This window comes from Lycorma delicatula, chromosome 7 (genome assembly GCF_047948215.1).
Source record: "Lycorma delicatula isolate Av1 chromosome 7, ASM4794821v1, whole genome shotgun sequence".
NCBI classification, from domain to species: Eukaryota; Metazoa; Arthropoda; class Insecta; order Hemiptera; family Fulgoridae; genus Lycorma; species Lycorma delicatula.
This window is the reverse complement of record NC_134461.1, coordinates 64802811-64816820: the sequence shown is the minus strand read 5'-3', so window position 1 is coordinate 64816820 and position 14010 is coordinate 64802811. Positions and strand designations below refer to the sequence as shown.

The window sequence follows — 14010 nt, the reverse complement described above, 5'->3', positions numbered from 1 at the left end:
ATCACCATACTTTCCCAGCTATTCTAGCTAAATTCGCTGAGAAAGTATAAAATAAAAAATAAATATAAGAATTGACTGATATAGTTACTTGATGCATTAATTGATAACAAATTAAAACCATTTTTTGTGTTATTAGAAGTTTTTTTCTTTAAAAAATTGTTATTTTTAGTTAATGTTAAATAAATGTGATTAAAAATAAAATCGTAATATTGAGTCCAGGTAGATAATTCTAAAAATGACAGTATAAAATTGCGTTGTTACGCAATAATCTAAAGTAGAAAATATTTAGAAACATATGCAGTTGATCGGTTACATTCTTTTAAATTTAATTTAAGAAAGGAATTATATATTAATCAAACAAAAAATCTGATCTGGACACCACATGACTTTCTTGTTCGCATAATAAATTACATGTACACATAAAAGTAAATGAAGTCAGATATTTCATTAATTAAAATTTTATTTGACTGTAACTCTGAAACCAATGAATATAAGTACCACTACTTATAATATATCGTTCAAAAGGTCTCAATAAGGATTTATTACTACAGTTAAAAAAAAGTCCAAAATCCAATTTTATTTTAATTTTTGGGCTTTTTTAGTTAAGTTGATTGCAATAAAAAGGGGAGGTGCACAACTAGATGTTACACCAGTCCTAAATCCAAATTTTCAATATTCCACGGCTAAACGTTTTTGAGTTATGCGAGATACATACGTGCGTACAGACGTCACGACGAAACTGGATTCAGGGATGGTCAAAATCGATATTTCCGTTGAAATCTGGCAACCGAAATTTTTCGCTATTACAATACTTCCTTATACAAGGATGTAAAAACTTGCAGAATAGGAAACATGTAAACATTTGTCTGTTTTTTATCGTAATATTTTATTTGTACATTTATTTATTTCATTACCAATTACCTTTATTTATTTATTTATTTTTTATTTTTTTTTATTTCTATAACTTTTTATTCAGGATATGTTTTTATATAAAAATGAATAATTTATTTGTTTATTACTTTATACTGTATTATAAAAAATAATAATAAAAGATAAAATATTTATTATTCTATTAAATAAAACTAAACTAAAATACAGAAAGCTTCAATATGTAAATCTTACTGACTTTGGATTATGCGAACATAACATTAATCTATAACTTCAGGTTATTGTTTTTCTATTCCTTTATTTTTTTATTTATCATTTTGTTATTTTTTTACTGAATCGATCGTTCTCTTTGATAAAAACTATAGCGAATTTCATATTAATAAATAAATATACGTATGTTTATACATTATTATGTTAAATATTTTTCGTTTCATGACTCGATTTCATATTACTGTCAGTCGTGTTCATTCAAATAATTTTTATTTTTATTATTAGTATAACTATTATTCTTATTATTACTACCTTCTATCGGTACTTAAATTCAATGACTTAATTTTATATTTCAATATCTCTTTTATCATGTATTATTTATTTTTAACAATCGACTGAACTTTATAAAAAAATTATGTATGTATAAATAAAAATCGAAGTTTTGATGTAAATATGAAAATGGAATCAGATGAAAGTTTAAAGTTATATTTCATTTCATGATATATCATAAACCTCACAATCCATTAGACTATAATATTTAAAATTTCCAATTTAGATTATCTTCCTTGATTTTGTTATGTTCTTTATAAGTTGGTTCATTTTAAGGTTAACTATTTGAACCTTTTAAATTTAATTGGTTGTATTATTATCTTTCGATTGTTTTACGATTTATAAAACAATAATTCATAAAATTCTTTGTTTATATTATATTTTTTGTATTGCATCTTAAAAATTTAACATTTAAAACGATTATAATGTAAATTTTACTAATATTTTCCATAATTCTTTTAAATTTTAAAGTTTCAAACAATTTGCTCGTATTTCTTATTCCAGTAATAATACCCTAATAATTATAATAATAATTTTATAGAGAGATGGCCACCTCTCGTCCCTTATAGCCATCCCAACCTTATTGAAATTTAGACAAGAATTGAAACCGAAACAGCGATGTAAAAATGCTGTTCTACGCTTTAATAAAAATAATAACTAAATTTATTTTTTACATACCCTGAAATATAAAGTAAAAAATATATTTTTTATAATTTTCTTATTTTGAGTGATTTTCAATTAATTTTAATTCAAAAGAATGTTTAAAGCTCAAAATTCTCAAAAAATTACTGCTTAGACAAAACAAGTATTTTAATTGCTTTTACTTTTTTTAATAGCTTTTACCTAAAAATATTTGGGATTATTAACAAATTTAGTTATTGTATTTAATTTCCTAAATTAAAATAAAAGCAATACTTTTATTAGGATTTGAACTTAGAACTCTCGACTTCGAAATCAGCTGATTTACGACGATGTGTTTACCACTCTTTAAATCTTATTTTTATTAAATTACCAATCTTTAAATTTATTTAGCTTATTTATACTTAAACTCTACAGAAGTTAATATTAATACTAATTAATAAAAAAAATTATATTTTTACAAACTTTCTCTGTTATAAATAATGTTTAAATTATAATAAAATAAATATTTACAGAATTCCATTTTAATCAATTTCCCAATTTATAATCTAATATTAATTAAATTTGAGGTTTTTTAACTGAACAGTTTTGGGATGAATTATTTTATTTTTGGTGTCTTAAGTCTGGAGGGACTCCGTAAATAGTTACGGAGTCCCTCCGTAATTATTACTATCGAATTCTTTTTTTTTTTTAATATGTATGTTTTTTTGGGAGGGAGTAAGTTGGAAAGGTTTGATGGAAGATTTTTTGTCCTGATACTCTTTATGAAGTCTAATTATTAGATGGAAAAGTCTGAAAATTTTTTGAGCACGAAATATGCTAAGTTTGACCGGAATTCGATCCCAGAACTTTTGGTATGAAAGACGATAAACAGGTACGCAGAAGTATTGTATATAATATTTTCTGTCAGTTTAAATAAGTATCGTTCCTTTTTTTGTTATGAAAGACTGAGCATCAACAGCGATGTCGTTAGGTCAGTGGAAATTGGTAGCGTGCGAAAAGATGCCATGCCTGACCGAAATTCGAACCCGGAACTCCGCACGAAATGCTGTTATTTTTTATATATAAAATATATTTGACTGTCCAAAAATTTGATCCTAAGAAAATATTTTATTTTTATTTTTTTTTTTTACAGTTTAAGGTTAAAAATCAATGTCTAAAAAAAAGTATTTTTCTAAAATATTTCGACTCAAGTTTTTCTTTGCTTTAATATAATTCACATTATCTTTCATGAGGGGTAGTATGAGCCAGATACAATAAAATGTTTGTCGTTATATTATTATTTTATTTTAGTCTCCAGGCTATAAAAGGAAATTTGTGATGAATAAATTAAGTGTAGAAAAAAGATTTGAAATGTTTTTTCCATTTTTCTTAAACTATATAACAAATACATTTGGCATTGATTTTTTTTTTTTTTTTAATTTTTTAAGAAATAATTAATATTTCTACTCTTTTCTTCTTTTAATTATTATTTATCATTTCTTTTTTTTTTAATTTAATGTTAGTGATTATATGAATAATTAAAGGATTGAATTGAAATATTTATTCTTATAAATTTAAGCATTAATTAAGTGATTCATTTTGTTATATAAATTGAAATAATTTATTTAAAGAAACCTTAATAACTTTTTGAAATTAATTAATGGTTGGTTGTCATTTTTTTTATAAAACTACTCGTACATAAGAGAGATGGTGCTTTAAAATTTATTACTTTCAACTAGAAGATTATAATTATAATTAGCGTAATAAAAAATACCATTAAAACTTAAAATTAAATTGAAATATAATAAATAAATTAAATATTATTAAAAAATTGTGGAATGTTTCGAAATGTATGAATTTTTTATCGATGATTATTCAAATTTCTAAATAAAACAAGTTAAAAATTTCAAATAAATTATACTAACATATAAATGTCCTCTGCAAAATAAGCCTAACATATAATTATGATAATTTTGCAATGATTTTGGCTTTTTTTCTACTTATATTAAGGAAATGTGTGTACAATTGCATTTTTAAACATAATACAACAATCTTTTAACAAAAATATTGTAAATGGAAAATATTTAAAGTAAAAATAATTACACTTTAATTTTTATTCATTATTTTATTTTCTCTTAACACCAAATTACATAAGTCCTTTTAAATTAATAAGTTACGAATAATATAATCACAGTTTTCCACAGAAGTTCTACTATTACAAGCAAAAAGGCAACAGTCTTGTTCAGATATCGGCCAAAATTATTGATGCAGTACCCATAATTAAAACTGATTGACTAAAGTAAACGATTAAACTAAGTAATGTCGTTCAAAAAAAAATAAAAATAAATTCTATTTTTAATTCCAACCGGTCTTAAACCGAATCCATCATCATATAAAATCATTGCATTGAGCGATTACATTAATAATTTAAAATATATATATATATAAGCTGCAATCCCTATTACAGTTTTTGAGCTTCAGCGTAATTGTTTGAAACAATATCGCATTTTAATAATGTTCTTGAACCTCAGATTAATTGAGACAGTTTCGTTAATTTAACTATAATTAAATTACAAAATTACATAAAAACTAGTCTTATATTTTAAATTAAATATATATAAATTGTGAAAGGTGTAATATTTTTTTAATAATTTACAGATTGTCAATTATTCTTTTAAATTGGTTGAAAAATCAACTAAAGTAAACTTTATTTACATAAAGTTTATTTATTCATATTTTATAAATTACCAGCATTCCCAACTACAAGTCTATTGTAATTTCTTCAGGGCAACGGTTTGGTTAGTTAATTACAAACATAAATTACCAAATATCGCTTGATTCATTGGTGGTAGCATAAATCGGCGAAAATGTAAAAAATATTTTTTTTTTTACCTCTTAAATTTCAAAAAATCCGAAAGTGTTTTTTAGTCATTTTCAGAAGAATATATTCAAGCTCAGATCTACTGAATATCTCGTTTAGTGTAGTTGGAAATGGGAAAATTTGCAATAATTTTTAAAATACTTTTACCTTTTCTTTACTGCTTTCAAAGTCTAATTTTAAAAAAAATTAGAAATTGGTTTTTAGATATTCGCATTAAGATTACACACACCAAATATTAAGTTGATATCTTCATTTGTTACCGAGAAATTATTTTAATCCTTTAAACACGAAATTTCAAAAAATTCCAAAAATTTAAGTTTATAGTTTTACTTGTTACCGAGAGATTAAAAAAAAAATTGTAAAATTTACTGTTGCCCAATTTTCACTCTTTAAACACGATAATTTAAAAGATTTAGAAATTTGTTTTTAGATATTCAAATGAAGATCACACACATCAAAAATCAAAATCTCTTAATTTGTTACTGAGAAATCTAAAAATAGCCGGGTTTCAAAATATATAGAAATGGTTTTTAGATTTCTTCATGAAGACTATACACACTAAAAATCAAGTTGATAACTTTGTTTTGAACGAGAAATTAAAAAAAAAAAAAAAATTGTAAAATTTCATGCTCATTCCAAATCCTTTCTTTCTTTTGTACACTTAAAGCGAAAGAAGAACTTGTATATAATTTTCATCAATTTATCTGTAGCAGTTTTTGTTGGCTGTTGATTAATATCAGTCAGATTTTAATAGACATTCTTTTTCATTAGGTTACATTCATCAAGTTTATATTCCAAATAATAGTCTGTTCTATATGCTATCATAATTTAAAATAAACTGCCTTCTGCTGAATTAAATAATACCTTTTTTTAAAATTATTATTATGATTTTCATAGAAATTATTAAATTGATAAACTACTCCATTTTCTTGTATTTAAAGTTGTTTAATACTTTCTTTATATGCTTTAATTTTATACAAATTTTAAATGACGTTTATTTAATTCTATTTCGTAATATTATGCCTTACTGTCGCTATTTTTTGTTATTTTATTATCATTAGATTATATTTAGTAAATACTGTATGAAAATAATAATAGAATTACTTGCGAAATATTATCTTTTTTAATATTTATTATTTTTATTTTAGGTACTGTAATCTTTATTTCAGTTTACAATTACCGGTAAGTGAAGTTAATACTTTATTTAATAACTAAGGTTAATAGATTTTTAGTTAAAATATATAATTAAAAATCTATTCAAGTTTTAAAAAATTGATCAAGTAGTGTTTGTAATAAAAATATTCAAATTAAAAAAACAGTTTATTTTTTAATAGTTTAATTAATTGAAATCTTTTTCTTATTTAATAGTTTTTTGAAGGTTTTAGAATTAGTCTGGATAAACTGAATAATGTATTGGGATTAAAATAATTTTTTAACTACAACAGTTTTTTTTATGTATATTGTAAGAGTAATAAGGATAGATTAATTAAACAATAAAAATTTTAACTTAATTTTCGTAAAAGGTTTTTTTCAAACATATTTGAACAACATTTTTTTAATAGATCTAATAAAATTATATATTTTTTTAGAGAATTTTTTATTAATTATAGTTTAAAAAAAAAATTAGAATTGGACCATAATAAGACTTTTTTAAACAAACTGAATAGTAAAACATAACCTACTCAAAGAAAAAAAATAAACCACTAGTAAGTTTGAAGCGTAGATAAGCATTCTCCTTTTATAAAATTATGGGTTTTTTTAAGTTAAATTAAAATTAAAATTCAAGTGGTTTAAGATATAGTAAGTAAATAAAAAAATCGTAGAATTTTATTCAGCTTTTTTGATTCATTAAAGTCTTTGGAGACTTCAACGCACGTGTAACAACAAAGTTGTCAATATATACATATGTACATAAATAAAAAACTTTCGTAAGCTTTTTTTTGTTCACCAATCAAAATTGAAAAAAAGCGGGAAAATCACTAAATTGGATTTTAATCTATTTCTAAAATCACGATAAATTTTTAGAATTTTTTAACAAAAAAAAAAATATATATATATATATATATATAATATAAATAATGAAGTTCTGTAATACGGTAATTAATTTTTTTAGATAATATAATACCTGTTTTTATAATATGTAGTAAAATACACATCTTACATAAAAACCTGTAAAACGCATACTACACAATAAAACTGAGATTTAAAAGAAATTGTCGGTAATTAACGTTCGTCCAGTTTTATGTAAAAATCGTGGTCAGGAAAATTTATACTTTTTTATTATTGTCAATAATTAGATTAGCAAAATATGATTTTTTTTTTTATAAATAATTTTTAATTATCTTCAAATATTTGATTAAATTTTTCAATTTTATAACAATTTAATTACACAATTTATTTTTCTAAGGCTTGCATACTATTACGTGCTACAAAAAAAATCGTGTTAGCTACTTACCGCGCAAACATCGTGTGATTTGAATTATTACCCGCCAGTTTGGATAATTTAGTTGTCGTTTTGAAATTTAATAAACAAACAATTTTTTTTTTACACGATAAAAAAGTAAATAAAGTCCAAGTTTTTCTTTGTTATCACTCCACTTGCTTTATGTAACAAGTCACATGCATATTTAAAATAAATATAATATTTATTAATTAAATTAATACACTATCTTTACACGACCGTCACAAGTCACAACAAAACTTAAGCAAACATACATGCACCGTGTGCATCCAACCGCCCGGTATGACGGCTCGTAACCGACTCACGAGGTACTTGTGGCGCGGGGCTTTCCTCCACCTCCTATTGGCCACGCTCTCCTTGCACCTCATTGGTAAAAATCCGGACAAAAAATATTCTTCCACTCTCATCATTTTTATAGTCTCACTCACGTGTTTACTGGTTGGTAAAAATACTATAAAATGGATCAGTTGCTGTCAACAGCTTTCATCATCTGCCATGTGATTGAATATTAATATCCCACCAGCAGCAGCAGTCACAATCGCACTAGTCTTACATAGCAGTTCCACTTTAAAAACACCTTACAACTTGCACATAGTTATGTTGTACACTATGCACACGCAATATTGTACGACTGAGACTCACCTATTTTATTATCATTCTTATCTTTATCTAGGCCAACATTATTTACTACCACGTAGATTAATTAATAATTTATCGTGTATAAAAATAAATTAAACTGTCTTTAAAATAAAAATCTGTGTAAACTGTATTTATAACTTTAATAAAACTCATTACATCTGCTTTATACAATAAAATTCATTTTATAATTTGTTAATATAAATACATATAACGATTTGGATGTATATTTTTAATGGTTTATTTGATAAGAGCTGTGTTCTTTTTAATTTGTGTGCTAAGTTCTCACTAAAGTGGGTTTCCCCGGAATTGTACTAACCGATATTGTCAATAAGAAAGCTTGAAGTCTACCGACCTTTTTTTATATTATTCGTAACTTTTTGTCATTAAACGACGGCTGGAAACGGTTTTGCACAATAAGTTGTAAACAGCTGTTTACAATAAAACATATTAAAGCTAGTATATTTTGAAGGAAGCTGTCATTACAAGACAATCATTTCAAAGAAGATTTCCTTCTCTTTTCACGATTTTTTCGTGGATATATCATGTCATCCGGTGATGGTCGTATATGCCCATTCTGTAACTGTCGCGTCAAAGATTCCAATTAACACACGAATTCGGTGATGCTTATTGATATTATCGAGCTTTTGTTGAATTTTTAGAAAATGTTTTTGCTTTTCATTTTTTAACCCTTTTTTTCTTTATACAAACGCCTCATGTCTTATACTTATTTTTAAATTAAATTTTGCATTTTTATTAAAATATTTCTTGTTAATATTTTAATATTTGTTCTTTTGTAATTTAAAACAAACTAATAAAGATTTTATTTTTGAGTTTTAAAACATTTATGACAGAAAGGTTTTCTACCTTTATATCTTAATTTTGATTTAGGAAACTGTTTTTTTTTTCTTCTGTGGTTTAGTGATGGATTGTTTCCATTTACCTGGTCTGTTTTTCTTTCTTTACAACCCCTGTTTTTTTCTGCTATACTCAGCTTAGGTTATATTATTTTTTGTACCTATGATTTTATTTCGCATACTAAATACTTTTTAATTAATCTGCTCTAATTTTATTTGTAAATTACAAAAATAAGCGTAAGTCTTTTTTTGTCATTTGAACCTTTTGGTCAAAGATTCTGGTTTGAAATATTTGACTAACGGCCCACAAATCCTAATACGTTTACGTTTTGAAGAAAAAAGACTAGAAAATACTTTTTTAGTCTTCAGTTTTTATGAAAAATGAAGATTCGGGTATTGTATGTAGGTCGTCTATTTCAAAAATAAATGTTTATCAAATTTGAATAAATATCAAAAACCACTGATTGGATTTAAATGATCGCATTTCAACTAGCCCAGTACATTAATTTATGAGCAAAATTGGTGATTTATTATGGTTTTTCACCAAAAAAAAATATGGAATAAAGTAGGTCTCAGAAGTGTATCTACAGTATTTTTTGAGAAAACTGGGGTAACCAATAAATTGGAAACTTTTATGTATTATACATAAATTTTACAATGTTATAGTACGTCAAACAAAAAAAAAAAGCTTATTTATCCCAATTTATTGGTTTTCATCCCAGATTTCTCAAAACTACTTTCAGATCAAAAACTATAAGAAATTTCTCCCTTAATTTTCTAGAAATCTCAGTACGACCTCATTTCACCAAGGGAGCTGAAATCTGAGCAAAATCTTACACTAGCTGTAAATCATAAATGAAGCATTTTTTTATTTTCTTGTACGAAGTAAAAGAATTATTGTAATCGCGAAAAATTTAGGTTTTCAGATTTCAACGGAAATATCCATTTTTATCATTTCTGAATCCTATTTGACTAGTTTCGGCGTGATCTCTTTACGTACGTATGTGTGTACTTACATATCTTGTATAAGTCAAAAACGATTAGCCGTAGGATGTTGAAATTTTGGGTTTAGGAATGTTGTAACATTTAGTTATGCACCTCCCCTTTTTATTGCAATCGACTGAACCAAAAGTATCCAAAAAAGAACAAAATCCCCAAAAATTGAATTTTGAACTTTTTCTAAACTGCAGTAATAAGCTCTCATTGAGAGCTTTTCAACAATATATCATATATATTATATATATAAGTAATACTTATTTTCATTGGTTCCAGAGTTTTACGATAAGTAATAAAAATATTAAAAAATATCAGAAATGATTAATGAAATAAAATTTTATGTACTTCTCATTTTAATTCAAAAATCTATTTAGTGGTTAATAATTAATTACTAATAGTATATTTAAATTAAAAAAAAATTTTAAAAATTAAGTAATGAAATCAGATTCGAACCGTTGTGTCCATGGTTACGAGTCCGACACGTTCTCACTTAAATCACATACCTACTTGAGAGACATGAAACCAAATTAATATATAAACTAATATAAAATGCTGCTACGGACACCACTAAAGATATGATGCAATGTGGTGTCCACCACAATGCAGTTGTGTAACTGTCCACTTATTAATGAATTTGAATTCTCACTTTCAAATGAAATAAGTGTAAATGAACTGCAGAAAAATATGAATATCTAATTTAATATGCATATATAGAAGTCATGTGGTGTCCACATCAGATTTTTTTTTATGTTAGTAAATGTATTGTTTTTTCGCAATGTTCGTTCGAGTTATTAAAATCGTCGATAAAGATGTTTAAACTAGAACAGCTTTCAAGTTCTGTGGTATATAAATAATTAGTTAAAAAAACATTGATGCTTTCACATGTTGCAGTTTAATCAAATGACATTTCAAAACTTTTTGCTATAAATCAGGATGTTACGCAGTATTGCGATTTCTTTCTTTATTCTCTGTTCAGATTTAGTTATTGCTATTGGATGAATTGTTCTTGAACTTGCTTGTTTATGCGATAACAAGGTGATGTTTCAAAATACAGATCAGCTGTAAAACTTATTTTGAGTCCCTTGGAAGAAACCCATGACTTACCTGGGTAAAATTCAATCAAAACAAAAATAGGTGTAATTACTACCTAGTTACTTGCCAATAGAATATTATATGATAAAAATGTTGAAAGAAAATCTAATCAATCTCGTGACTGTTTATAATAAAATTCATTGTAAACCATCAAAGGAATTTTAGTTTTACCGAATCTCAACTCTTCCAGTTTTGCAATACAGTTTGGAAACCTTATAATACACATCAAGATTACTTCTGCTAAGTACTAGCAGAAGTTTTACATATATATGTGCTGCATAAGAACACATATATATGTAAAACTTGTAAAACTTTTGTAGTTTTTTCCACGATTACTTATTTACAATCGGTTCCAAAAGTGGAAATACAAGTAAATCATATGATAATAATCAAATGATACTGGTTTCTTAATGAACTCCCATAATAATTCAATCAAATTTTATGGAGAAACAGAAAAAAATAACAAACTTTATCAATATGCCAAGTTCTTAAGTACAAAAATATATCCGAATTCACTTCGTGGTTCACAAGAATAAATAAGAATAAACACGTATGTACACAGTACAAGTAAGCTCAACAAATGCCTTAGCGAGACGTTAGACATATAACAATATACAGTTACAGGAACAATGTAACAACTAATAATTAACCAGATTATAAAGAAGGTAACAAAAAATAAATAATTGCAATCTGTCATCCAGTATTCCCCCAGTCTAGCACGTGGAAACGATTCAACCTTCGGTCGTTCTCGCTGTTGTCAAGCTGATTTGTGTACCTAAATAAGGTGCTGTAGTATACAAATAAATAAAGTTATTTAATTCACAGAAATTTATAAACACATTTAGAGCGTGAGGATGATTATCTTTTTACTAAACGATTTCAAATTTATCATGTTTTTATTTATGAATATGAAATCTTTCATAAAAAATGGTCACTTATTCTTAAAAAAAAAAAAACTCTTGCGCAGTTCTCAGCAAGAAGGTGGAATTTTCATTTCCGACCTCTTAACTATTTCGCTGTCAAAAACGCATTGATTTTCAGAGTTCAACGCACTACATACATTCGATTAACCAGTAAACCCTACACACAAGCATCAAGTTTCAACTTACTTGATAAACGTATATGAAAAATAAACTTTTCACAGTCAACATAACCTCACCGTTTTTTAAACCTTAAATTGAGCGTAACTAAAGAACGACTCAACCAATCTTGATCAAATTTTTACAAGCACAATTTCAGACACAAAACTTTAGCATATTTAAACTTCAATGAAATTGGTCTTGTAGTTTTGGATGTTTCACACGTCATTCCCACTATGATACTGAAAGTAAAAATTCGGTAAAATGAACAATATCCGTCTTTATAAAACCAGAAAACGAACTGTTTTCGTGTAATTCAGCATAATACTTCGGCTTACTAATCATATTAATTTGAACCAATATCTGTTTCGGTTCCGTCTGGGAGCTGATGAACCGTGCCTCTGTAGGGAGGTCCAGTCAAATGAACACCTGATTTTTGACTGCTCTGCTCTTGGGGGGGACCAGAGACCGGGCCACCCTGGAACTTAGAAGTCAAGGGGAAAATTGGCCACTTACAAGCGGCGATTCAATGTGGCGAGAGCCACATTGTCGGACCGTGTGGAAGTTTCTTTATGCGAATACTATGTTCAACCGCGCTGCTGTCAAAAGCTAACCTAGAGATACATGGCTGACCACCAGCCAATTAAGGTTCCAAGTACGACCTAAGGCGTTCAGCGACCTAGGCGTGGCAGCGAATTACTGTCTAGACGAAGTAAATTTTAATTTATAGATGTCATATATATTTTTAGTAGTTGACGGGGTGCGCGCCTACCCATTTTAGTAAATACTTGACTAGTGAGCGGTTGGAACATGTAAGCCGGAGGTGTATGGCACCGCACTTAGTCCGCTCACCCCGTTAGGTAAGCTCTAGGAGCTATTTAGGACACTGGTCACAAACGTGTTTCGTGGCTCAGTAGCCGCTTGAGGCACAGACATTCGGTCTTATGCTTTAGGGCGACCGAATAGGGTGTTGACGGGAGAAATTCCAAGCCAACCAAAATACTTCGGCTTACAAGAAGATCTTATTAATGAATCCGTTGCCATTTTTAATAAAATGTTCAACCATTTGAAAAACCTTCCCACTAATCTATTTAAAATACGATTAAGATTTTAAAAAAAAATATTAATCGGTTGACGAATTTTTAAATAATAATAAAATTTTTAAAAAAACAATTTTTTTTTACCCCTTTCAATGCACATAAATATATGAGGGAAATAGTTTTCAATAGCGGCTTCTGAATTGTGAATTATTTTGTTGTAATTTGTTATAATTAATGTTATTTTAATGTAACCTTAATATTACTTCATGTAATTTTCTTTATAATTTATCACGTATTTACGTAATTTATAATATGTATTAGATTTATCTACCTATTTTTTCTATTGAGATCGGTACATGAAGATGCAAAGTTGGATTAGAATAAATCATGCTGCGATTTAAAAATTTGTAACGAAAAATTAGAAGTTTAGTATATAGTAATGGGAAAAAAAGGTGTAAAGTATTTCTTAATTTCTTCTGATTATCAATACTGATAGAGTTAATGAAAAATACTGTACCACACACCAGCATACATCAGATAGAAAAACGCATCAGATAGAAAACATTTGTAAAACAAAAAAGCCAGTAACGCTTAATTTTTTAATCATCTTGAAAATAATAATTTAATTTTAAATTATGGTATTACACAACAGAAAAATATCTAAGAAAAATGAAGCAATTATCATAATGTTTTTTTTGTCGGGTTATCTGTTGAAATATACTTAATATTATTCTTTTTTTTATAAATGAATGGCATTTCCTAAGAAATAGACTTCAGATGAGAAAACTAAAATTACAACATCTAGTATTTATGAAAATAAAGAGAAAAAAATAACTAATTTTTATAACTTGTCCAGATAAATAAAATATAATAATCTGTGTATAGTAATGAAACATAGCTAAAATAATTAGGAATTAAA

General features: G+C 26.2%; 1 protein-coding gene across 1 annotated transcript in view; it reads right to left on the bottom strand.

Moving 5' to 3' along the window:
- dysf (neuronal PAS domain protein dysfusion) overlaps positions 1 to 7677 on the bottom strand; it is a 640106-nt gene extending 632429 nt beyond the window's left edge. Inside the window, exon 1 of the mRNA XM_075370678.1 lies at positions 7386 to 7677. Within this exon, the coding sequence (XP_075226793.1) occupies positions 7386 to 7396 (11 nt within the window). The 5' untranslated portion in view covers positions 7397 to 7677. The remainder of the gene's footprint in view (positions 1 to 7385) is intronic.
- Between the last annotated feature and the right edge of the window lie 6333 nt (positions 7678 to 14010).